Source organism: Paralichthys olivaceus, chromosome 10, assembly GCF_024713975.1.
Source record: "Paralichthys olivaceus isolate ysfri-2021 chromosome 10, ASM2471397v2, whole genome shotgun sequence".
NCBI classification, from domain to species: domain Eukaryota; kingdom Metazoa; phylum Chordata; class Actinopteri; order Pleuronectiformes; family Paralichthyidae; genus Paralichthys; species Paralichthys olivaceus.
In genome coordinates this window covers 16,067,999-16,091,503 of record NC_091102.1, presented here as the reverse complement: position 1 = coordinate 16,091,503, position 23,505 = coordinate 16,067,999, and the positions used below count along the sequence as shown (strand labels likewise).

Here is a 23,505-nt window from a genome sequence, read left to right as displayed (position 1 = left end):
TTTTTGCCCAGCGACAACACGGGGATTTATTCAATCTAATATTCCATTTTGATGCACCTCCGCACATCATTGAAACGCAAATTTCCATTTAAATGAGAGCCCGAAGAGAAATTCCCTAAATGTCCATTGTGCATTTTGTCTTCTTACCAAAAGCAATTTACATGGTGTTTGATCTCCTTTGTTAAAATGAGATGCTTGCTTAAACGCGGAGATAAAGTGCTCGGTACAGATGTTTCTGCTTTGTTCCCCTGAATTACGATTTAGTGTGTTTATCAATTGCGTTACTCCAGTAGACATCAAACAGGAGCAAATAGTTTTCCACATTACCAGATCCCAGTAGGTGTAGCTCTCCATATTGCATACACATACCACCACACCTGTTTACATAAGCTAAAGCCGCTTGGTTCAACATTACAGCTGACGGATTGATCTCTGTCCCTCACATCCGCTGGTTCAAAGAGCCGCCTCCATTCATATCCTACATATGTTATGAATGAAGACTAAATAACAATGTGATTATTTGCTAGTTATTTTTATCAGGTGGGAAAATGTGTTATTTGTTGATCTTACAGTCGAAAACCATTAAAGACAACCTTCTGTGCCCAATTAAAACAGATGCAGAAGTGATGCTGTGAGTTTATAAGCTGAAATCACTTCATCTATCACTCCTGAGCAAAGCTGTGTGGAGTTTATCAGTGGCACTGGTTGCCGTAGAGACTCACATGTTGTATTTGTTTTCTATCTATGTTGATATATGTAGCAGAAGCAATTAACATTTTGTGACTTGTATAACTGTGGATTCTGGAAGTTGTTAACACACCTTATTTAAAGTTGAGCGTATGTATATATATATACGTATATATACATTTGTGATTCAACAATAACGTTTTTCTCCTATATTCTAACGTGCTATTCTTTTCAAAAGAATAAAATGCACTACAAGAAGTAGTGAGTTGTGTCTTCAGAAGATGGTGTGGCATGCTGAGTGAACAGAGCCATCGTTCAGGCTCACGCGAAGGAAAGCGTGGCACAAACTCAGACTCAGGAAACTCAATTTTAGAGTTAGTGGCAGAGAGAGAGTTTAGGTCAAACGTTCACACTGTTAAAAGCTGATCAGGACTACAGCTCATTTCCTTTGTTCATATGTATTGCATCCGATTAAACACGGGCGAGCTGCCAAGTGCGGAACAATGAAAACAAGGCAGCAAAATGAATTCCTCAATGCGTTGTTAACGGCTACAAATAAACCATTAACTGACATGTTCTCATATAATTGAGGGATCACAGCGGGCTCAGCTGATTTGGTTCTGGTGAAAGCCCCCAGGTACATTTTATTAAAAGCAAAATTTAAATCAATTCAAGCGACAAATTAATTATAATCAATTAGTTTGTATGCAAAGAAAGATGGATTATACATTAAGCAGCATTTTTATACCTTATCGACCATGAGGCTCAACACTGAGAAAGGTCTGCAAATCTCAGTGTTTCTTTTACTGACATAAGGATGAGTCGGAGTTTTATTTAATCTTATCATATGTGTGTATGTATATTGCTGTATATGTATGTGCACATGTACACTAGGGTCAGACAAGAGGCCCGAATATCATTAAATCCCCTCCGACAAGGTAACGTTTTCACCCCTCTCCATATGTTAGTTAGTTTGTTTATAAGCAAGATACAAAAAACAACTTAATGAATTTCCACGAAACTTGCTGCAGGGATGTGATGTGTGACAGGGAGGAACCCATTAAGTCTGGACGTAGATACAGGACATGGGACAGATCAAGGAATTAATTCACTTTCTTTAACATTGCAGATAGGGTGTTTTTTCAACATTTTCAGTTTTCCAAGAGAACAACTCAAAAAAGGGGCATTTATTTAATTTAAGGGGGCTGTTGGGCCTTGGCAAAGGTAAAAATAAAAATCCCCCACTGTTTTCAAGCTTCTTAAAACTCTCTCTAAACACAAGCCTCAGTTTCAGAAACAGACCTTTGATAGACAGTGAGTGGAACTACAACACTACTCATTAAAGCCACAGCCGAACCTGAGAGTTTTCACAGTTCTCAGAGTTTACTCAACTTTGGCTGCAGTGTCGCCCGCCTGTTTCTCAGCACCTGAGATCTCCTCATGTCTGTGGAGAGATTCAGTGAAAGAGAACCAGCAGCAGCAGCAGCAGCAGCAGCAGCAGTCTGGCCACATGATTACTGTCCCTCAGCCAACCGAGTGCTAGAGTGGTAGTAAAGACACCACAACACCAGATGAGGCTCTGTCTCCTTTTCACTAACTTCAGTAACTTTATACCTTTTCTGAAATGAATCCTCTACATCCACCAAATTCGTTTTGTAGTTGTTATGGCATCTGTCTGCATTTTACGGCAGCATGTTAAATCTGCATGTCTCATGGTTACGGCTGCCTCTCTCCCTCATTCCTCAGGTTTCTGCTGCTTTTTTGTCCCTTGTGTTCTTGTTTGTCACCTTTTCTGTGTGTGTGTGTGTTTGTGTGTGTTCAATCAGTTCCCTCCCGCTGCCAATTCACCTGAGCACCAGTGGCCGTATTTCTCAACCTCATAAAGATATTTTACTTGTTTTTGGAGAGTACCCATTTCCTTTTACAATCCTGGCTAGACACAATTACACAGATGCTTGCAGAATATAATGCAATCCTGGATGTTACTGTGTCCACCCCCACATTAAAGTGATTTAGCCAGTTAGATTTCCACACTAACTTTAATGGGAGGAGGTGAGACTGAAAACACTCAGGAAAATACTTATTTAAACGTCGGCTGTAATAACGTCTCTAGGTGGGTGCATTCTGAAATCATCCATGTGTGACAACGAGGGAAGAGTTAGATAATTATCAGCCACTGTATCTTCTGGAGTTTTTATCACATTTATAAAACAAAGCCCAGGCAGCTGTCTGTTCCTTTTTTATAGATGCAGCAGTCTAGAAATGAAGTGGCAGTGGTGGAGGGAGCACTTTGGTAAAATTAAAAAGTAAATGATAAGTGGTGTATTATTTACATTGTACTCCTGTGGTATTGATGACCACTCAGAATGCTTTGCAGTTCAGCTTTTAACATTCACGCATTCAGGTGCATCTACACGCAGCACTTTCTCTGTCACAAATCTTTCACACATTAACAACCGTTCAGCATCTTGCCCAAGGACACCTCAGCACAAGGAACAGGGGAGACTGGGATCAACTCGCTCTTCCTCATGAGCTACAGCCGTCCATGTCCTCAAATAAAGTGACACTACATTTTTCTGCTTTTAAAGATACAGTGTGTAGAATTTTGTGATATCTAGTGTTGAAATTGCATGTTGCCTCTGAACACCCCTCACCTCACCCTCCCCTTTCAAACATAAAAAATAACCTGTGGTAGCCTTCAGTTGTCATGAAAACTCAAAATGGCAGCCTCCGTAGAGAGGGTCCCCTCAATGTAAATAAGTATAAGTATTTAAATATAAAAAACCTTTTCTGGGCTAAAGAAAACTACAATTGGTACAATTTAGATGAAACAAACTAGTGAAAACATCATGAGGATTATTTTATATTACATTTCCTTTCACCTAAATCTTACACACTGGACCTTTAAATAAACTACACTAAACCCTTAATAGTAAAAGTACTTGATGAGTGTATTATTTTCCCTAATGCAAATGGGATCTAAACACCAACCTTGGGATTAGTAGACAGCCTGTACGATGTGTAGAGTAACATCTGAAAAAACCCACTGATTTTGGTTTTAGTTATGTTCTAAAGTAAATTTAAGAACACCGACAGTTCTCATTTGTCATGGTCAGCTGTATGTTTCTTAATACACCACTTTTCTTCCTGAGCAGGACAAAGACACTTACAATTCCTCTACACACATCATGGGCGGAGAAGCTGCTGTGTTCATCTGAAATAATTTGGGTCTTCTGTGTCTGACTCTATTAGTTTATAGTGTGAACCTTGTTACATCACCAGGCAGCGAGCATGGCTGTAGATTTCTGTTCTTTTCATTTGCACAGTTCACTGGGGAGACTGCAGAGACACACTTGTGTGTCATAAGAAGAAAGGCTACTCTTCATCTCTAACATGAAAATTCTGCACAAACTACAGATGCAGGAGGTGGAGGTTAAAGATGGGCATGTATGTATCATGCATCAACATTTTAAAACTGCAATTTCTATTCTACTTCTAACTTTAATGCTGCTCTGTGGCTTTTGACAGATGATAAATGCACATTTTAAAATTCTACGAATGCAAATAACCTTTTGATCAAGAAAACACAATTTGAATAAGAAAATTATCTGTATTGTCCTCCACAATATAAATCATGTTACAGCAACACAGGGTGTTCTTTGCTTTTTGTTGTCCTCATAAATCAAAGTAACCAACATGCTCTGCTGCTAACTTTAACCTTAATAATGTATGCTCACAGCTCATATCCAGACACAACACCAAATTAATTAGGAATTTATTTGTGGTGTATCTCTTGAGTCACTGTGTGCTTCCAGCAAGCCCCGGATTAACTGTGATGAACAAGTTTTTTCCCTTACCCTCTTTCCTGTGAGGTGGTGCTGAGTCATCAGGGACTTGAACGCAGTAGGTCTTTCTGGTCTGGATCCCCTCTCCACACAGAACACTGATGTTAACCAGCCGCCGGTCCTGCTGGCTCAGCAAGGGAAGGATGTGACAGTCGCCCCAGTCGGTGGTCCTCCACATGTACCTTGGCGATGTGGCAAATCAACACGTGAGATCAGTGTCTCAAATTTCCATGTCCGTTTGCAGTGAGAACAAGTAAACACATAAATGGATTCTTGGGAAATATATACAAGAATGAATCCATTTAATGCCAAATTGATAAATGTATGCACTCAAACAGGATAACACATCAGTATAAACGCAGCAGTGCCAGTGGTTTAAAATAAACTCACAGAAAGGAAAACACAAATTGGTGAGTGCAAAGAGTCTCTCTCACAGTGTGTCAGAAGGCGAAGGGCATGATTACTTTAATTTCCAAACTTCTAAACAAATGTTTGATCCCAGCAATGGAAAATCCAGCCGTGCAGAAAGCAATAATACCGGAAGAGTTTACCAGAACAACAGCCTGTAGTAATCTATCAAAAAGCTTAATTTCCGTAATGAGTTTTCCTCCAATCATGTAAATCCTCTGCTCTCAGGCACTCGGTGTAGATTTAGAAAATTAAACAAAATCTACCAGCAGGGAAAATGATTCTCCATTGACTACTTTTGTTTAATATTAGCTAAAGCCTATCGCGACTCAGTCGACCCTGAAAACAATGAGGTTCTGTCAAACACTGCTTGTCATCCACATCATGTCCACTGGGTCAGGAACTTTGAACAGTTACACTAGGTGCCACAAGATAATTGAGGTAACACCACAAAAAATATGCAAAAAGTCAGTCAATAGCGGAATCATGAATATTTGCAGCCTCTAGGCTTCCTCTCCTAATTAGTCAGGTGAAAAAGCTCAGAGAAGCAAAATTACAAATAATTTTTTGGTTTTAGGAGTTTAGCATTTTCTGCGTAATCATCTGCATCAATAGATTAAAGGTAAATGGAGCTTTTGGGTCTGAGGATTGATGGCTGTATATAAGCTTTAGAAACATTTAGAAAAGTACCTGGGGCAGTTTGGAAGTAGATCTCCCATGATGTTGCAGGCTTCTTTCTCCTCAAGGGCAGGACACCGTCTCCCTCCGCCGATTGGGATCTGAGTCATGATCCGTAATCGGAGGCGGTAACCAGGAGACAGGTCGGCTGAGCGGCAGGTTTTGGAGCACGGCCTCCACGATGACCAGTCAGATATGTGGCAGTCTTTGGGCATCACACACGCCTGGAAGGTCAGAGGGGAGCTGTCCTTGGTACAGAGACTGAGGCCAGAGAAGAAAACAAGAAAATACAACAATAGTGACGCACTGACAGAAGTTTTATTTGACAACTTCACTTAGGTAGGCCTGAAGTATACTTGCTGTTTGACCATGTGCATGCAACCTGCTGCATCATTGTTTAGATACTTCTGGTACTGAAGGATTCCAGTCGAGTCCACAAAACTCAGACTTATGACTGTATGCTTGGCTCTCAAGTTTTTATTCTTTCCTCGACACTTGAAAAATGACAAACTGCACATATGCGTGTATTTCCTGACGTGGTCGCACAGCTTTTGGTTTAAAAACTCACCGACATTTCTGATGCTGATGACGTGCCCACTGATTCCGTCAAAGACCCGCTACTGCCCTCAACTACTATGTGGGTATTGCATCTTGCTTATGCGTCACATACATTTCAGAGGCCCTTTACATTTAAATATATTCCGACCCTGGGGTGTGGCTGTGGCTGTTGGGGTTAGATTACTGTAGATAAAGTAAAAAATGACATCAGCTGTAAGAAATAGCATCTGCTGGGAGTAGCTTCTAATGGATATCTTGATTCCCTGATGAACAAGTGACCTTTGCAGCTTCCACTCCTGCATGACAATATTTGAAGCTATTATCCATCCTAATAGGAAAGGTCTTGCAACATAAAGTCAACCTTTTTACAGGAATGCTACACAGAGCCGATATCCTCCTGAAAAAAACAATAAATCAAGTGCATTAGTCATACATTAGTTTAACTGTTTAATTTGGATAATGTAATTGGTTGGGTTATTAAGATGTGAGTACCGTGCTCATTTTAGAGATTTATTTTGTAATTAGGCTGTAATTATAAAAGCAGAATGAGTCAGAATTCAGGTGGGGAATCCATATTAAAAAAAATTTAAATCCTCCTTCTCTGTAAAAACTTTGCTTATCAGACACAGCAAAATAAATGCTCCCTTCACACTGAAGCCATAAAGCCAGTGAACCGGCCTGGAAGAGGATAACAACAGGCAAAATATCCAAACGCATAACAAGATACGCAAATCTTAAGCTGCTTCACTGCAAATCGGCCCAGTGAGGGGGGACTAGAGCTCATCACGTGAAAACTGGCATGATCCTTAAACTATGCAACACCATACATGAGTTTAAATCCCAAAAGCTGGCAAATGCTTTCATCTTTGTCTCCATGACTAAAAAATATAGAAGAAATGTCAAACAATATAAAATGCATTACTCCACAAGCATATTATTAATATAATGGCTCCCATGAATGGCAGCCACTGATTGATTGAAACAGTCAGCTAATAGTGTCACTTTACACCAAACAGATGGTACAGTGGCATTTAGTCAATATAATATACACGCAATGATTTTCTCTCTGCTTGAAGAGAAAGCACAAGATGGGGTGTTGTTTATTACTTTGTGTGTGTGTGTGTGTGTGTGTCCACAAAAATCCATTCTTATCAAATTCAAATACCAGGGTTAGCTAAAACAGGGGATAGCAGGGGAGCAGCACTTGACATTTAACACAATAGTGGCTCACCACCGTGCCTGTGTGCGGGTGAAACACCAGCTCCCACACAATTTAGTTATAAATGAATAAATAACCAACATCGAAAAAAAAAAAAAAATGATTTCAGTTCACCAAAAACACCTCCGCATAGAGAGAAAGTCCCACTGGGATCACGAGGGGCGGATGACCATTGATCATGTCCCTCTTATTAAAGAATACGACAGAGAGTGCACGAACAAGAAAAACAATCGACTCCATTGGGAGGAGTTCACCTCACAGACCCCCCCGTTCAACCGCAGATCCTATTCCATGCCCACCCTCTGCTCCATCGGTGGATAAAGAGATTAATGTAAGATGAATCCAGTTATCTGTACAGCTCTGTTCCTCAGACCGACTGCAATCCAGCTCATCTCATACAGCCACCATGATTCCATTATAATCTTGGACTTATCTTAGACCTTTAGAAATGCCTTATATTTCCCAGTGTGTGTTTGTTTCCAATGTATTCATTTCAGGTTCACTTCAATTTATTCTTACTGAATGAAAGGTTGTAGCTCCTTGCTGTTGTGAATGGCAGTCATTCCAATGAATTACCTTGACTGCGACGACGTGCCATATTCTAATTTGTCCTGCCACAGTTTCATCATGAACCAAAACATGTTGTTACACTTCCCATGAAAACGTAAGAGATCTCTAACTTGGTGTGTGCTCACCCATGCTGCTGTGCTTTTGCATGCTCACACTACGGTCCGTAATGTTTTGACTGTCCATGCAGTTGCAGCATGCGATGCAGTTCTCTCTCTCACACAAGAATGTATCTTTCACTCTTTAGTCTGTGCACCTGTCAATTGAAATATCTGTGCGTGAAAGTGACCTTTGTGCATGTGCACCCTGTTACAGCCACAGACTGAATTAACTCTGTGGGAAACGATGAATGGCTTACCTCAGCATAGCATTCTTGCCGTCACTGCGTGTACAGCGCACTTGTCGTGTCTGGTATCCCACCTCCAGTTCCCAAGACATGTGGTATTTGTTGAGTGAATGAGCGTGGTGGTGATGATGGTGGTGGTTGTGATTTGAGTGGTGGTGAGAGGTCAGTGTGTGCAGCGTGACCGTGTTGTTCTCGTCAGAGCTGGTGCTGAAATCCACTGTGGTCCTTCCACTTAACAGGGCATCCTTTTGATGGGGTAGTCTGCACGCGCTCCAGGCCCCTACTCTAAGTGTGTACTGGTACTCGCCCTCCCCAGCGGGGCAATTGACCGAGCGAGTGCAAGTCCTGGTCTCAGTCAGGTTGGGGCAGTGTGCCCCTCCATACATGGGTGTGGCCAGGACGTGTCGAGTCCGATGCTGCAGGCCGGCACCGCACGTTCTGCTGCAACCTGACCAGGAGGTGAAGTCTGACACCACACAGTCCTGGGGGCAGGGGACGAGGCAAGCCTGCTCCACAGCTGGCTTCTGGGAAAAGAATTCACATATCCTCAAGGTGACCGTGGTGCGGTTTGAAGTGCGTACACAGTGGACCTGGCGTCTCTGGATGCCGTGCTGCGCTGTAATGCATTCAGCGGTCCTCAGCTTGAGCTCATTGGAAAAGAAAGGGACGAGAAGACAGCTCCCCCAGCCAGACACCTCCCACTCAAAGAGGTCCTGGTGCCAGTCGCAGACCTTGAAGCACTGCCGCTGGCTCTCTGGCTTGACTCTGTGCAGGCAGTGGGAGTGGTGGGTCGTCCAGCCCTCCATGTGGACGCACCAAATTGTCCTTGTCTGAATCCCACCAGAGCCACACTCCTCCCCGATACACTGACCCCACTGACCTGCAAACAAGAGAAGACACATGGAGAGGGCATTTTCATTAAGAACAGGAGCTACAATAATAATAATAATACAAAAAAAAGACAATTTAAATTGCAGCTTTCTGGCAGCTTGCAATCAACCACAATTCAAGGCCATTCACTTAACCTTCATGATTGCTTTATTCATGAACTGTGGAGAAAAGGAACGAAGAAGCACAAAGTAATAAAACCACCGGCAGACAAGGTTTTTTCCGTGGTCACAGAAGACTGAATTCACTTCTTGATCTCAACCTGATTGATATCTTGGGGTATGTACAACATGACCAGCACATGCCTCTGATTTTGAATTCTTTAAATCAACCTTAATTTGATCTTAATAGTTGTATCTCAAAAATGCAACAAACAAGGTCTTTATAAATGTTTTAAACGAAACACAGATTTCCATTAAAAATAACCCGAACAAACCAAAGACATGACAACAGAGCACTGTGTATTTGAGTTTTCTTATTGTGCAGTTAACATTATTATTGTGCGTTTGGTAGCGGATCGAAGATTTTTCTAGATTAGGGGGCATGGAGGGAGTAATTATGTATGTGTGTTCATGTATAATTCCTGATTCACTAGTCACATTTAAGTTATTCCTTATTCACTGTTAGCTCTATAAATCCACACATCAAACATATTTTTAAAGTTCATCCTCAATCAAGCAAATTTAGAAAATAAGAATTCTTAACAAATTGTCATATTATTGTTAGTAATAAGTTCGACTATTTTTTTGTCAGACAGCACAGGGGCACTGCAGGGGCCGATCAAATTCATCTAAGGCCAGCTTCTTTCAACAGCTGCTTCAATATAAGAAAATACATTTTCCCATGAATAAAATGTTCAGTGTTCAAAAATAACTAATTTCTGCTCCAGTTACATTTCATATAATGGATACAGATATAACAAAGTCAAACTACCTTACCAGTATGTTCAGTCACATTCATATTTTAAGCCCAAGGCCACGCTCAGTTTAACAGAAGTAAAACTAAACAGCCAAGTTTAGCTTTAACAAATGTTAAAGTTATGAAAGAAACTTGAATTTCAGGTGTTCACCATTATACCTCAGAGAGGACATGCATGTCTGCAGCATAAAACAGAATTGCACTTGGTATCATCAAACACTGCCTGACAAAAGCAGAGCAGCTATCAGTAATTTTCCACTTTCCACAGATAGTGGAAAGTAAAAGTAGTCTGTGGTCAGAGAGGCAACAAAACTGCTGATACCTTTTTCCCCCACTGTGAAAACCTGCTTCAACTTCAAAATATATCTTGAAATGTGGCACTTCCACAAATTCAAGCTGACCACAGCCTCAATTTCTGTAAAGACGGGAAAAGTTTTCACAGATTTGGTACTTTTTTCTAAGAAGGTACATTTTGACTATAACTTTAGATATTTCCGTTGACTGTAGATTTGTTTAAAAGCTAAACACCATCAAAATACAATTAGCTTTAACTGCTAAGGTCCACCAGTTGTCTTAAATTCAACAAAATGTCACACTTTCATAGATCAGATCCATAAATTATTATCTGGGAAATAATCTTGTCATGTTAAAGAAATAGACAAAAGAACAGTTTGATCCTTCCTCCATATTATGGCTATATCGGTGCAGTACTTTTTGTATCCTAACTAACAGACAATAGCAGATGAAAAAATAAGCTCCCTGGCAGATATAATATGTGAGTCCTTCAATCCCAGCACTGACAACATGAATAAACTGCCTCTTTTCGCAATTTAGTTTGCAAGGTGCTCAGGTCTCACAAATAAATATAAAGTTAAACTTCACAGATAACTGGTTGTCATGCACAAGCAACATCCCGCTGCACTACTTCTTTGATTGCTGTAATTCTTTTATGAAGTGGGTTTCTCTCACTGATTAAGCATGAAGCACCTGTTGAATAATAATGCTCCCTTTGCCTAACACTCGCATCAGACTCCAGGTCTGGTTTCTTGATTGAATATGGTCTGAACTCAATAGGAGGATATGCCGTGTTACAGCGACCCACGTTGTGGATATATCTGCAGAATATGTCGAGAAATATTAATTTAAAAAAGGCAATTAAAAAAAAAAAGCTAAATCAATTTGTGGTTCAATCCAAAACATACATGTCAGTTAATTTACTGGTTTACTTCCCCGCCCCCTGAATTGTTAAAATAACTAAAAATATGAAATTAATTTGGTGATATGATGTGGTTATCTACGTCATTTGTTTATCATCCAGTTACTTTACCACATGCTATGAAAAGGATAATTTGATTCCTTTCTTCTAATTGGAATTAAATTGATGTAATAATGAGATTCTCCTGCTTCCTAAATTGCTTTCGAATGACAGCTTGCTGAAAGTGTTTTATGCCTTTTCTTGCCAGAGAAATCAGTTGTTAACACTTTGTTCCCTGGCTAATCGTAGACACGACAATGATGCTTTGATGCAACTTTCTGCTTAAGGGTGCATATTTCAAACTGCTGAATTATTTCATAGTTCATCGGAGCACATCATTGAGTTTATTCATCTTGGCTTTGCAGCGTTAATGGGGACTTCCAGTGTAACTAACGTCATTATCATTCATTAATGTGAGCTTTTTCTCTCGTGCACTTACTTTGTTCTCATGCAGATACGATGCCGCAAACTTAAAATGTGATTCTGATGACAAAGCGCAAAGGTAAGGAATTTACATATTGTATTCATTTCATCTACAGATATTTCTATTGGAAAGAAGATCAATCAATTTATCAATGGGGTTGGAACACAGGAAAAACACAGAGGAGCAATATCAAGAACATGACCAACTTTGTCTGACACAGTATGAGACACACTTGGGTTATTCCAGCTGACATATGTTGTACGATGTGCAATCTCACAGTCACACAGAGAGTGGTGTGTATATATATATATATATATATATATAAAATGTTTAACCTGATGGCTGTTTACATCCTGTCCAATCTTAGCTTAACCAGCTATTTTTATATGAATGCTTTTTATTTTATAATAAATTCTTTACCTGCTTTTAAGCCTCCCTCAGGTTCTGGGACTATAATAAAGAAGCTACGCAATTATTTTATAGTATCAACCACTTATATACATCAACTTGGTTCAGAAAAAACGTGATCACAAGCAGTTTCCATTGTACTCGAATTTTGTCGGGGGGCGGTGGCGGCAAAATAATTGACGTATGCAGGAAAAACCCTGGACAGGCCGGTCAATGATCTGAATATTTTTTATTTTATTACCAAGGTGAGCAGGACTCAATCTGATTGGCTAAATATATATTGAAATGCTGAGCGTGAAAGCATGGCACACTTTTATCGCAGTTCAAGCTGTTATATTGCGCATATTAACATTGAGATGATAAATTTTAGATATATTTTGCAGCCCTTAAAGAAATGTTGCTGTTTGTTCAGCCCAGTAAAGCAGGTGGTGCAGCCCACTGTGGTTCTGTACGGCCACCATCCTCCCTCCCCAGCTATGGTGGATTTATCCTGTAACCAACTGAGGTAACACTGAGGCATCCAGCAGTTGACTGCTCCTGACTTACTTCACACGAATAACAAAGTGAAATAAAAAAAACACACAGGTGAGACTGAAAAGCTCAGTGAAAAGTTAAAATCCAGAAAAATACAGCTTCAAATAGTTGTGCATGAAGCAGCAGCCGCTCTGCAGACGAGAGCGAGAAAGGGAGCAGAGCAGCAGAGCAGCTTCAGCACAGACATCAGTCAAACTTTTAAACATTAAGAGTTAAACAGAAAAACAACAGGAAGGTAGTCCCAGTGTATTCAGCAGGGGAATGTTGTTTAGCTTTGAGTTTGTTTTCTGCTCTGGTTTCATCAGAAATTCTAATACATTAATTAAAGCACCCAAAGTCTGTGTAATTAGCTCAACGGAATTTCATCACAGAAAATCCAACTAAGGGAGAAAAGCCACTGAAATTCAAATATGTCTGGTGTTGTATTTACTCCCAGTTCAAATTACAATCTCACATTCTTTATATTTTCTACCTCATGGCTACAGAGAGAGTGGATACAGAAATGCAATTTAATATGAAGCAGCTACCGTACTTATTAACGTTGAGTTTTTCACTGTTGACTCGCGGAAGTTTGTTGACTCAGTTATAGTCGTAGACTGTATATAAATATGTTGCATCTTCACTTCCTCCCACTATTCAGAAATTAAGCTAAATGGCCCCGATACGCTGCCATCTTGCACATTTGGAGCCTGGTCTGTGCAGTAGCGAGCGGAGTATGGAGCCGTGGTAGGGACGTCTTGCTGATTCATGTGCTCAGCAAATGGTGAGTCAGTCTCAACTGAGTAGAAGACTTATCACTTGATCAAACATCAGTGTGATGAGAGCTAACGAAAAGGACAGAAACCATCTTTACGTATTTTTATTATTAATATGGAAATTGTTTCTGATACAGATTTTGCCACATCATTGTAGTTAATTACACTTCTGTTAAAAACAACATTTTTATTCTCATTTATGCCACAGTCAGGTTTTTCTCTCCCATACTTAAAACCAGCAAGGTCAGTTTGCTGTTCCAATTCAGATAAAATATGATAGTACCCAGTCCCAATTCAGCCTTTAGCCCTACCACTTGGCCCCTAACCCTAGCCCCTTTGTTTTTCACATGGCCTTGAAGAGGTAGTGTTGTCCCATTTCTTTATGTGATATTGAGGTAGTGGCCATCAAGCCCTTCAAATGCCCTTTCAACCGTAGTGTATTCAGGATCCCCCTAAAAACGGAGAGTTAGATGAAAATTCCCGAAAGCTTTACAAACGGACCAAGCGAATCAAGATGGCGACTGCTTCGGGTAAAATGCTCGTAAATGTCAATATGAAATCTTGTAAAATAAAAACTTTTTTTTAAATCCAGCAGAACATCATAGTTGAATGCAGTAGAAAATGCAGATGTAATTGGATCTCTGTAACAAGCATCTCAGGAATTAACATTTGTTCCCATATATGAAGTTAAAAAGAAACTGCTCCGCTCATGTTATAACATTTTTAGCGCAGAACAGAACTCTCTATGGACAGAACTAACGTTACATTGAAGATCAAACTGTTCCGTATGTCCTGTAGGTGTCAGCTGTGTCACTATTATAATGTTGGTTGATAACGGTTGTTAATTGATATTGTTTGTTGCTGTAATAACGTTGGTTGGCTGCTGATGACGTAGCCAGTGGTGTCTCTATTCCTAGGGAAAGATTTTCTGGCCGAGTCCTTGTGGCTTTGTTGAAAAGGGACACTACCAGCGAAGGGCACTTCATATCTAGGGGTAGGGGCCAAGGTAGAGGAATTTGGACAGGACATTAAAAACATCCTACAAGTGAATTGTAGAGTGTGTGATATGTCAGTAAAGCCCCATTAACACAAAGGACAACTACATACAATAGGGAAGAAAAGAAAATGAATTAACTTGGTTTAATCAGACATTTGAAGGCAAAACAATGTGCTTGTATTCCTTAGCAAAATGACGAAAGTAGGCACATGCCCAATATGGAGCAGTGGTGCGTGGGCATGAAACACTTTGACAAAGGTGCAGCATCACCAGAAAATGTGAAGGTTCAACAGCAAAATTGTTGACATTCTCACTGCAGCATGGGTCACCGGCTGCCCTGCAGACACTCATTCATTATTCTGTATTTCTGATTTAGGCTGATGCATGTTGTATTAAACTGAGCTACGAGGTCTGCACTTCAATTTGAACTCCGGCCTGATATGAACCGCCGGGCTATCTGTTGACGACATCAGAGGATACTTGACGTGCCGTAAACAGGAGAGACGTGGTGTCTGTCAGGAGGAGAGGGGCGGATTTCAAACATCCCTTGCATCATGAAGCCATGAGAACATCCACGAAAACATATTAATTAGACAAATTAGACGGTGGATAGACAGTCAAATTTAATTTTCAAAAGTGTAGTCATGCCCCCACTTCCAACACTACTGTGTGGTGCTGCGCTCAAAGAGACTTCCTCAATTCAATCAAAGCTGAAAAGACCAAACAAATCTTATATGGGTTACACACCCTAAAATAGACATGAAAGCCTCTTCACAAAAATAAGATATGAACAGCAATTCACGGTTGAGCTGAAAGACTTTCAGTGCCAACGCAGCACATGTCCTTCCTGCTCTCTCAGCTGAGTGCACTGCTCCTATGGTCACTGATGGCACTCTTTCATGCAGCCGCTTTTTTTTGTTTTTTTCCAGTGGTGCTGTTTTCAAACTGTGCCTGGATATGTGCGCGTGATTTATGGAGGTGTGATTGGGAGTGATTCTGCTGCCAGGGGAGCCAGCTAACACAAGCACTAGTTCATCTCCTAAGCTCTGAATAATCACTCTCTCGATCTGTCAGCATTAGCATCTGTCAGGCCCTCAGGAGGAACCAGTCGCCCACAGCTCCTTCGTTCCTGTCGCACTCACTAGCATTGCTCACACCTACAGGGGACTCCGGTACCCGTGGGGCCCACAGTGGGGCCCCAACTATATTTACTATTCCAGTTACACCCTTTTTTAAGAAAAGAGCAGAATTGGCAAAAAGGCTGAGCACACTATACTACAATGTAGGAAATACAAAAACACAAATTAAACCCAGCCCGTGTTGCGTGACTAAACACGTATTCTCTTGTTCAGCACTGTTCAACAGTTGGGTAAGTTGGACAAATGATAGCAAAGCTGCACAACAAGTGGCACAACAAAAGCAATCTGCCCAATGCCCCGAAACCAGACAGACAAAGACAAAGAGGACGTAAACAGCAAAGCAGTAAAGTGTCTCCTAAACAGCAGCACAACAGCAGCAACGCTCTGTCAAAATGAGAAACCTAGAGAAATCTCACTCACCACTGTTAAATCTTTTCTCTCTGTGGTCCCTTTAATTACATTTGGTAAAAGAATCACTGAGCCAGCTCAGTACAAAGAGGGTGTCTTTCCAATGTGTTCATGTGAGACATTTATAATGCACCTAAAAATGTTGTTGCTGTTTCCTGAATGAAACATTACTATCTGTATTATTGATGCAATGTATTGATTATCTATCTACTAAATGTGTCTGTCTGCCTGTCTGTCTTTATGCAGAGAGCATATCTCAAGACTGTTCATATTACAGCATGCACACTTGGCATGTGTATGTATGTTAAAGCATAGAGGAAGTAGTGTTGAACTAAGTATGATATAGACATTAGATACGTTCAATGTTAATCAAATTTTAATAAATACTTGACTAGCACTCTGGAGCAGTGATTGGGGGTGGGGCAGTTTGCCATCAGTCTGTGGACTGAGTTGAACAAACCTTCTTCTGCATCCTCAGATAAAGTGGTCGGTGACTGGTTAGCATGGTAATAATATCTGTCACGCCAGATCATTTTGATAATTAGTATTTTGTCTACAAAGTAAAACGCAACATTTGTTTTGTTGCTGAAATACTTTATACCAAGCAGAATTAAAGCTTTTATTATAAAAAGTTATGGTCTTGGGTCTTGAGATTGTGTCGCTTGCTTCACAGACCTCTGAAATAGCCGATATGCAATGTAAAAAAAATAAAAACTTGTTTTCTAACTCTGCACCATCGATTGTTTATAAAAAGCTCTGCACACAATGTCCAGCACACAAACGATAAAAAGTGACAGTATATTGTAGGACTGCCACTATTAAAGTAACTCAACATAGGACAAGAGAACAGCCTATTCCAAACAGGCAGGTTTAGAGCAGAGACACTACACTAGTTAAGGTACTTTTAACATTTAGCGTTAAAGTCATCTTAGGTTGATCTCTGCCAGATGCTCTAGGACATCAATAAAACAACATACAATAATAGGCTAATAAAATAAGTACTTACTGGGCAATGCCAAACAAAACAAGTCTAAAAAGGTGGGTTTTTAGGTGAGTTTTGAAAGTGTTGAGAGAGTAAATGTCACAGGCTGCACAACTGAAGGCTGAAGACCGTATCGAGAATAGGTGGGGGAGGAGGAGTAGTGAGGAGGGTGGAGGAGAAAGATCAGAGAGTACAGAGGTGTTGGGTTATGGAGAGCCTTGAAGGTATAAGGAGAATATTGCATTGCTTGACAGTGGGCCAGTGTCATTGTTGGTGAAGTAAAACAAAGCAACAGCACCGCACTTTTAATTACATGGTTATTGACACAAGACTCACTTGGTGAAGTTGCATACAAAGAGTGCATCATGTTTTCAACTCTGCTTTTTTCCTCCCAGGCATCCGCTGAGTTTACCCACCATCCATCTTCAACTTCTCTCCCCGAGTTAAGTTTGACTGTTTGGATACATGCATCCTTTGTCAAAACACTTTTTAATTAAATGATACCTATGCCACTGAGCCTCATTATGCACCGAGCTGTCCCCCATGCCACATTTCCATCAGTGGTAATTTATGAGCAGCGCAGTGCATCCTCAATTACAACATTCATATATGCAGAAATTCATCAGATTATCATCAGGCAGTCAATCCATCTCAGGAAGGCCTGAATCAGCTCGTTTTCAACAGCATCGACGCCAGGTTAGAGGGAAATTTGTAAAATGTGAGCCCGAGAAGTTAAAAAATCATTGCAGAGGGGACAACTGACAAGAAAAATAAGTGATAGAGAAAAAAAACACTCATCACCTGCAGGTAAAAATAAGGTTTGTTTAATGATAAAAAGGATGAGCAGCCACTCTGAGAATTTTGACCTTCCTGCTTGAATATAAATCATGCATTTCCATAAATTCTCAATGACTGAATGCATTAGAGCATTTGTGTTCTGGCTTAGGATACTTAGTGCAGCTTCTATTATTGTGAGGCAAAGCATCAAATGCAGCTTCAATATTCCACACTAATGAATTACTTACCATGGGGCTGCAAAACTATACACACAGCCCCAGTGGGCTTTTGTTACGATTTAGCATTCAGCCCTCCAGCGCCAGTGCCAGACCTACTTGAATGTCTAATCACTAACCGAATGGCCAGCAGTATAAACAAGACAGGACTAACACATGTTGCGCCCATTGAGTAATGTTATCCCCATTTGGGCCAATCAGTAACAAACCAAATAAGCAGTAATGCACATCGCTCCTCAGCTTAAGAACGTCATTTTAAAATGCCAAGATGTAGCGATGAGACTGGTTTCCTTACATTCATGAAAATCTGGTTAGTGGAGATATTATTCGTGAAAAACCAAGAGACAGATAAATACACAGCCTGGCACTGATCTAGAGTCTGTAGCCTGAGTCCACAGAGTGTGACGTTCAAAATATGCTTTCTCACACTCTGTATGAACCAAAAATTGAGGAGCGACAAGCTCCTCTGATTTATCTCTGATCAATACTACAGTAACTTATGAAGACGATCATTTGAATACCAGCATGAAGACGTCTAAATGAACGATCAGTCAACCTTAGTCAGTATAAGCATAATTCCTCCAGAGATGTCACACTGGGGGGTCAGGACAGTATTTAAACAGCACTGCAGTAAGACAGAACAGTGAGGTGGGCAGACCTGAAAAACAGGTTCTGCACTGATATATTAGCCTTCTGCTCTCTGGAAATATTTTTCATTTCAGCCAGTGCAAAACAAAGAACACAATACTGGTGCATTCTGCATCAACATTTCCCAATCTATGTTTATATGCAATTTGCAATCATGGAAATTATACTATCAATATTATTTTACACAAGCATCAATAGCAGAGACGTTTTTCATATTAATAAAGTTGTGGGACAGTTGAGGCAGGTGAATACAGCTCATCTATTAACCCAAGGCACATACGACATGCAAGCAGTCTTGCAGTCAAGTCAAGAATATGGAGCTGTTGCTCATGGGTTAATTTCACACTACTTTTAATTAACTTTTTAAACTCATATAGTACCTGCAGCCTGGCAAGGGAAAGTGACTAATGCAATAACATCAATTTTGGACAGCTGCAGAAATGTAAAGGGTCTTCAGAGGACCTGGTCTATGCACCCGATGTTGGCTGAATCCATCATCGGCTGCCTAGACCGCATCAGCCAAACCGAAATGAGATGGTCTGGTCTTGTTATTGCATTATCAGCTTGTCCCACTCTTGCAGCCGTCGCCAAGCAACAGAGTTAGTTCTTTGGTTTATTAAAAATTGTGAAAAGATGTTTTTTTGCATGTGAACCATTAGCTGTTGTTGAGTACTAACAATTGATCTAAATAATTTAGATGTTTTTCACCTCACGTTTTGCAGCCAATACCTCTTTGGAAAACAGGTGGAAGACACATTTGGCAGCCACATTTGAAGAAGCCTTCAAAACTGGACAGTATTATCACGATTGATTGGTCTTCAAATGCAGCCCCTGAAGAATGCGTTCCCCCAGTCTATCTGGTTTTCTGTCCGTTTGATAAATTTTTGATACTGCACCACTGCCACGAATTTGAAAGACACACTCACTTAACATCACCGATGTGAATTTAAAATCCAAATCGATTTGACAATCAATGTGGTCCCATTGCAGCTTTTCATTTAGTTTATTTTTCCTGGTCATGTTTGTCTTTGTGTTTTGCTCTGTGTATCTAACCTGCCCACAGCACTGGACTGTCAGGGCATTTTAAATGAATGGTGTTGAAAACAGAGGGACCTTTCTGTTAAGTCAAGAAAACAAACAAGCAAAGTTTGGTGGATAAATAATTTAAAACATGACATGAACATCTTTTGCAACCACATTTCCTAGCCGTCCATACCTTCATGATTAAGATCCTGGACTCTTGAGCAGCAACATTTGTCTTGTTTTGCAGATATTCCTGTTGCTTCTGTTGATTATGATAACACTTTGCTTTTAAAATCACCTACTAATACTTAACTGCTCAAATTGGTGGAATAGAAAATAAGAAATGTTCAACTGGAGACTTTGTTGCAAATCAATTAACTTGGTAGATAAAATGTTGTCATCAATAATAATGTTCAATGTACCAACCTGGAAAAATGTAATTGTACTCAATTATGTGTAATGGTGTGTCAGTACAACACAGCAGGGCACCACTTTTCTAGTCATAAATTCCATTCCAATGATTTTTTTTCTTTATTGTGTTTATTTACTGTGACTCTGACATGTCAGCTTCCTCCCCTGAAAATATGCTCACGGTCATCTAGACAGGACCTCTACTCCAACTTAAAACAATGTTGGGCTGTTTTATAAACTAGCCTCAGGAGACCTGGCAGTTGATCTCCAAAGCATGTGTTGCATTTCCTTTCAGATCTCATTCACACTCACACATTCCTCTTTGTCTTTAGGCCAGGAAACCCCATTTGGGAAAGAATCAATGAGTTTATAAATGCCACAGTACTATAGTCAGCATCACTTTAAGACATGAGGACTACAGTGGGGGCCAGCCAGTGGTGTGCTCTACCTCTGCGGTGATCAGAATCTTTTTCCGTGTAATTGCTTGTCTCATGTGGTCTCCTCAAGTCTCAGCACCAGCCTGTGTAGAGGTGACAAGTAATTGGATAGGATGTCATTCATTCTTCTGTCTCACTATCTTCCGCTGACCTGGGATTTCTCTCCCTCGGAAGCACAGGAGCAGAACTAATGGTCATATCTACAGACAGCAACCTGGGGAAAGACCCCAGTGTTTTGATAATGCAGGTGACGAGGGCCGTGGCAGGACAGAGATAAGGTGACGATTGTGTCTCTGGCAATACAGCACAGTGTGTATGATATATCTGCTCATTCTCTTAGGAAACAAAAAAAATTAAACAATGCAGAATGGAGACTGCTGTGAGGGCTTTCCGCTCTGCAAATGTGTGTGGTTTATCTACTGAAAACAACCAACACAATAAATATAAATTACTTATTTGCTTTTCTACAACAAATAGCAATCTGACATTAGCACTTGGCGCTGGCTCAAATGTTTTGCATTTAATTATAATTACATAGTAATGCAGTTAGTAACCAAAAAAGAAACCAGAATCATTATTCTGTGGTCTTATGCCTATATGCCAACCAGTAGAGTTTAAGTCCATATACAATTTTTCCAGACTCATATGAGGTCACTGTGATGTTTGACCTATAATTGAAATGTAATCAGTTAATCTTTGACTCTAATTGACCACTGGTCCAAATTTGAAGAAATTCCGTAAAGGCAGACTTGATATAATGTTCAACAGCCAAAAACATGTTTTACAAGGACACCATGACCTTGACATTTGACCATCCAAATCTAATCAGAGAGAACATTTGTGCCAAACTTGAAAGGATTCTCCTGTGGCATTCCTAATAAAAACTCATTCAAGAGGCCAAAAAGGATCACAGGAACCCTGCACTTTGACCTTTATATTCTAATAAGGAGATCTTTGAGTCCAAGTGAATGATTGTACCAGATGCATGCAATTTCCTACGAGTGTTCCTGATATATCATGTTCACAAGAACATAAGGTCACACTGACCTTGACCTTCGATCTCCAAAATCGACACAGTTCATCACTGATTCAAAGTGAACATTTGTATAAAATCTGAAGAATTTATGTCAAAGCCTTAAGATGTTGCATTCGAAGACCAAAAATGTTTTTTGGGAAGGTCATGGCTACCTTGATCTTTGACCATCAACATTGCATCAGTCCATCCATGAGTAAAACTAAAAGTCTGTTTGGCAAGACGCTCTTGAGATATCACGTTCGTAAGAATGGGACTGATAGACATCCTGGAAACTTAATGCTTGGGCTACTTGCTGTCGCCGGCATGGAGGCACTATTGGCTGGTTTTGGAGTAACTACACGAAGAAAGGGGAATAAACTGAGGCTATGAAGAAATGCTCTCCATGTCTTTGTGAGGAGCCTTGTTGCCATCATGGCTGAACATCTGTTGTAACTGCATCTGAGTGCTGATTACCCATGCACCCCAGAGGTTCTTCCTAAGCTTCTCTCAGAATGAGCAGCAAATCTTAAAGTGCTGCTTTGTTTCTACTCAAGTTTGAGGTGAAACCAATTAATACTGGCAGGCAGGTTTCATCTACCGGAACAATGTGAACCACAAACAGCAAGTTGCTAGGGATGCAAGATATTAGGAAAATATGCGGTAAGACTTGCGATAAATAAACAAATGTCTAAGTATACAGTGTTCAGGTCTTTCTGTTTTGGGTTTGCTGCTAAAATAGACCCCATAAAGTGAGTAGCCTATGCATACACTGAAAAAAAAGCATTATTTCAATTCAAACAACATTGTTTTATTAAAAATATTCTACCTGGCTATGGCCGCAGGGACCACGTACATCTTTACAGCACATGGCGCACGGCCTGAACACAGTGCCACCAAGTCCAGGGCAGACACTCAGGGAGCCATGCACAGCTCCACCAAATACACAAACAGAGATCATTTGAGGTCTTTTCATACATGTTTGGAAAGTAAAACATACATTTTATTACAGTGGCTCTGTCAGTAATTTACTGCTCCTCTCTGTGTCTCTTATCATTCGCACTGCGCCGACCGAATCGAGCCAAACTGAGAGCGCCCCTTTTTCGGCTCTCCACGCATTCTCCAAGTTTACAGTCTTTGGTTTAACCCAGTCTGAGTCTACACATATGTCCGATGACACTGTTTTTGTCTCTGTGTGTCAGAGAGAGAGGAACAGAGCGAGTGGGTGGGGCTAATGAAATTTGACAGAGGTGGGCTCGCAATTCTCTTTGCAGGAAAAAAATCCTGCACAGGCTCCTCAATGATCTGAATATCTTTTTATTATCTAGGGCAGTGGGGCTACATCATATGGCCAAATATATTGACATACAGAGCGTGAATGCGTGGCACATGGAAAAACCATTAATCGCAATTCAAGCTGGCTTTTGTCATACGTATATCGCACATGTTGATATCCCGATGACTGCAAATTTAAGGTATATCATGCAGCCCTATTTCCAGCCTGTCTATAGTGTTCACTGATCCCCTATGAGTAAGGTAAGTCATTGATAATTAATTATTAGTAACAGTTACTTCCTTCGAAACGTATCACTTCATGACAAAGAAATAAGTCACTAGACTTTGTCTAATTGATGCACACACATTATGTGGCTATATAATTGTAATGTTGCTGACAGAGTGGGACAAGACAGACTCCATCATTGTACCTATTACCATAATGATGAAGTAAGTAGTAGTACAATAAAAACAACTGACATGTTTTGATTGGCCTATTTATTTTAGCCTGGGCAGGCAATCAAATCAAGCACTAGGTGAGTAATGGTGTGTTGGCAGTGTGAGCTGTTTGTCAAAAACAACAGGTGCTTCAGAAAATGAGAATTACGATGATTTAATGTGGAGAAATGCTGCCTTCAAATGGGGTTGTGTTTACCGTGGAGGTCGATAT

The 23,505-nt window shown here is 40.4% G+C and overlaps 1 protein-coding gene across 1 annotated transcript in view; it reads right to left on the bottom strand.

Moving 5' to 3' along the window:
• thsd7ba (thrombospondin, type I, domain containing 7Ba) overlaps nt 1-23,505 on the bottom strand; it is a 183,610-nt gene that overhangs the window by 94,959 nt on the left and 65,146 nt on the right. Inside the window, exons 4-6 of the mRNA XM_069533160.1 lie at nt 8,321-9,188; nt 5,631-5,879; nt 4,545-4,714 (exon numbers count right to left, since the gene is read on the bottom strand). Of these exons, the coding sequence (XP_069389261.1) occupies nt 4,545-4,714; nt 5,631-5,879; nt 8,321-9,188 (1,287 nt within the window). The remainder of the gene's footprint in view (nt 1-4,544; nt 4,715-5,630; nt 5,880-8,320; nt 9,189-23,505) is intronic.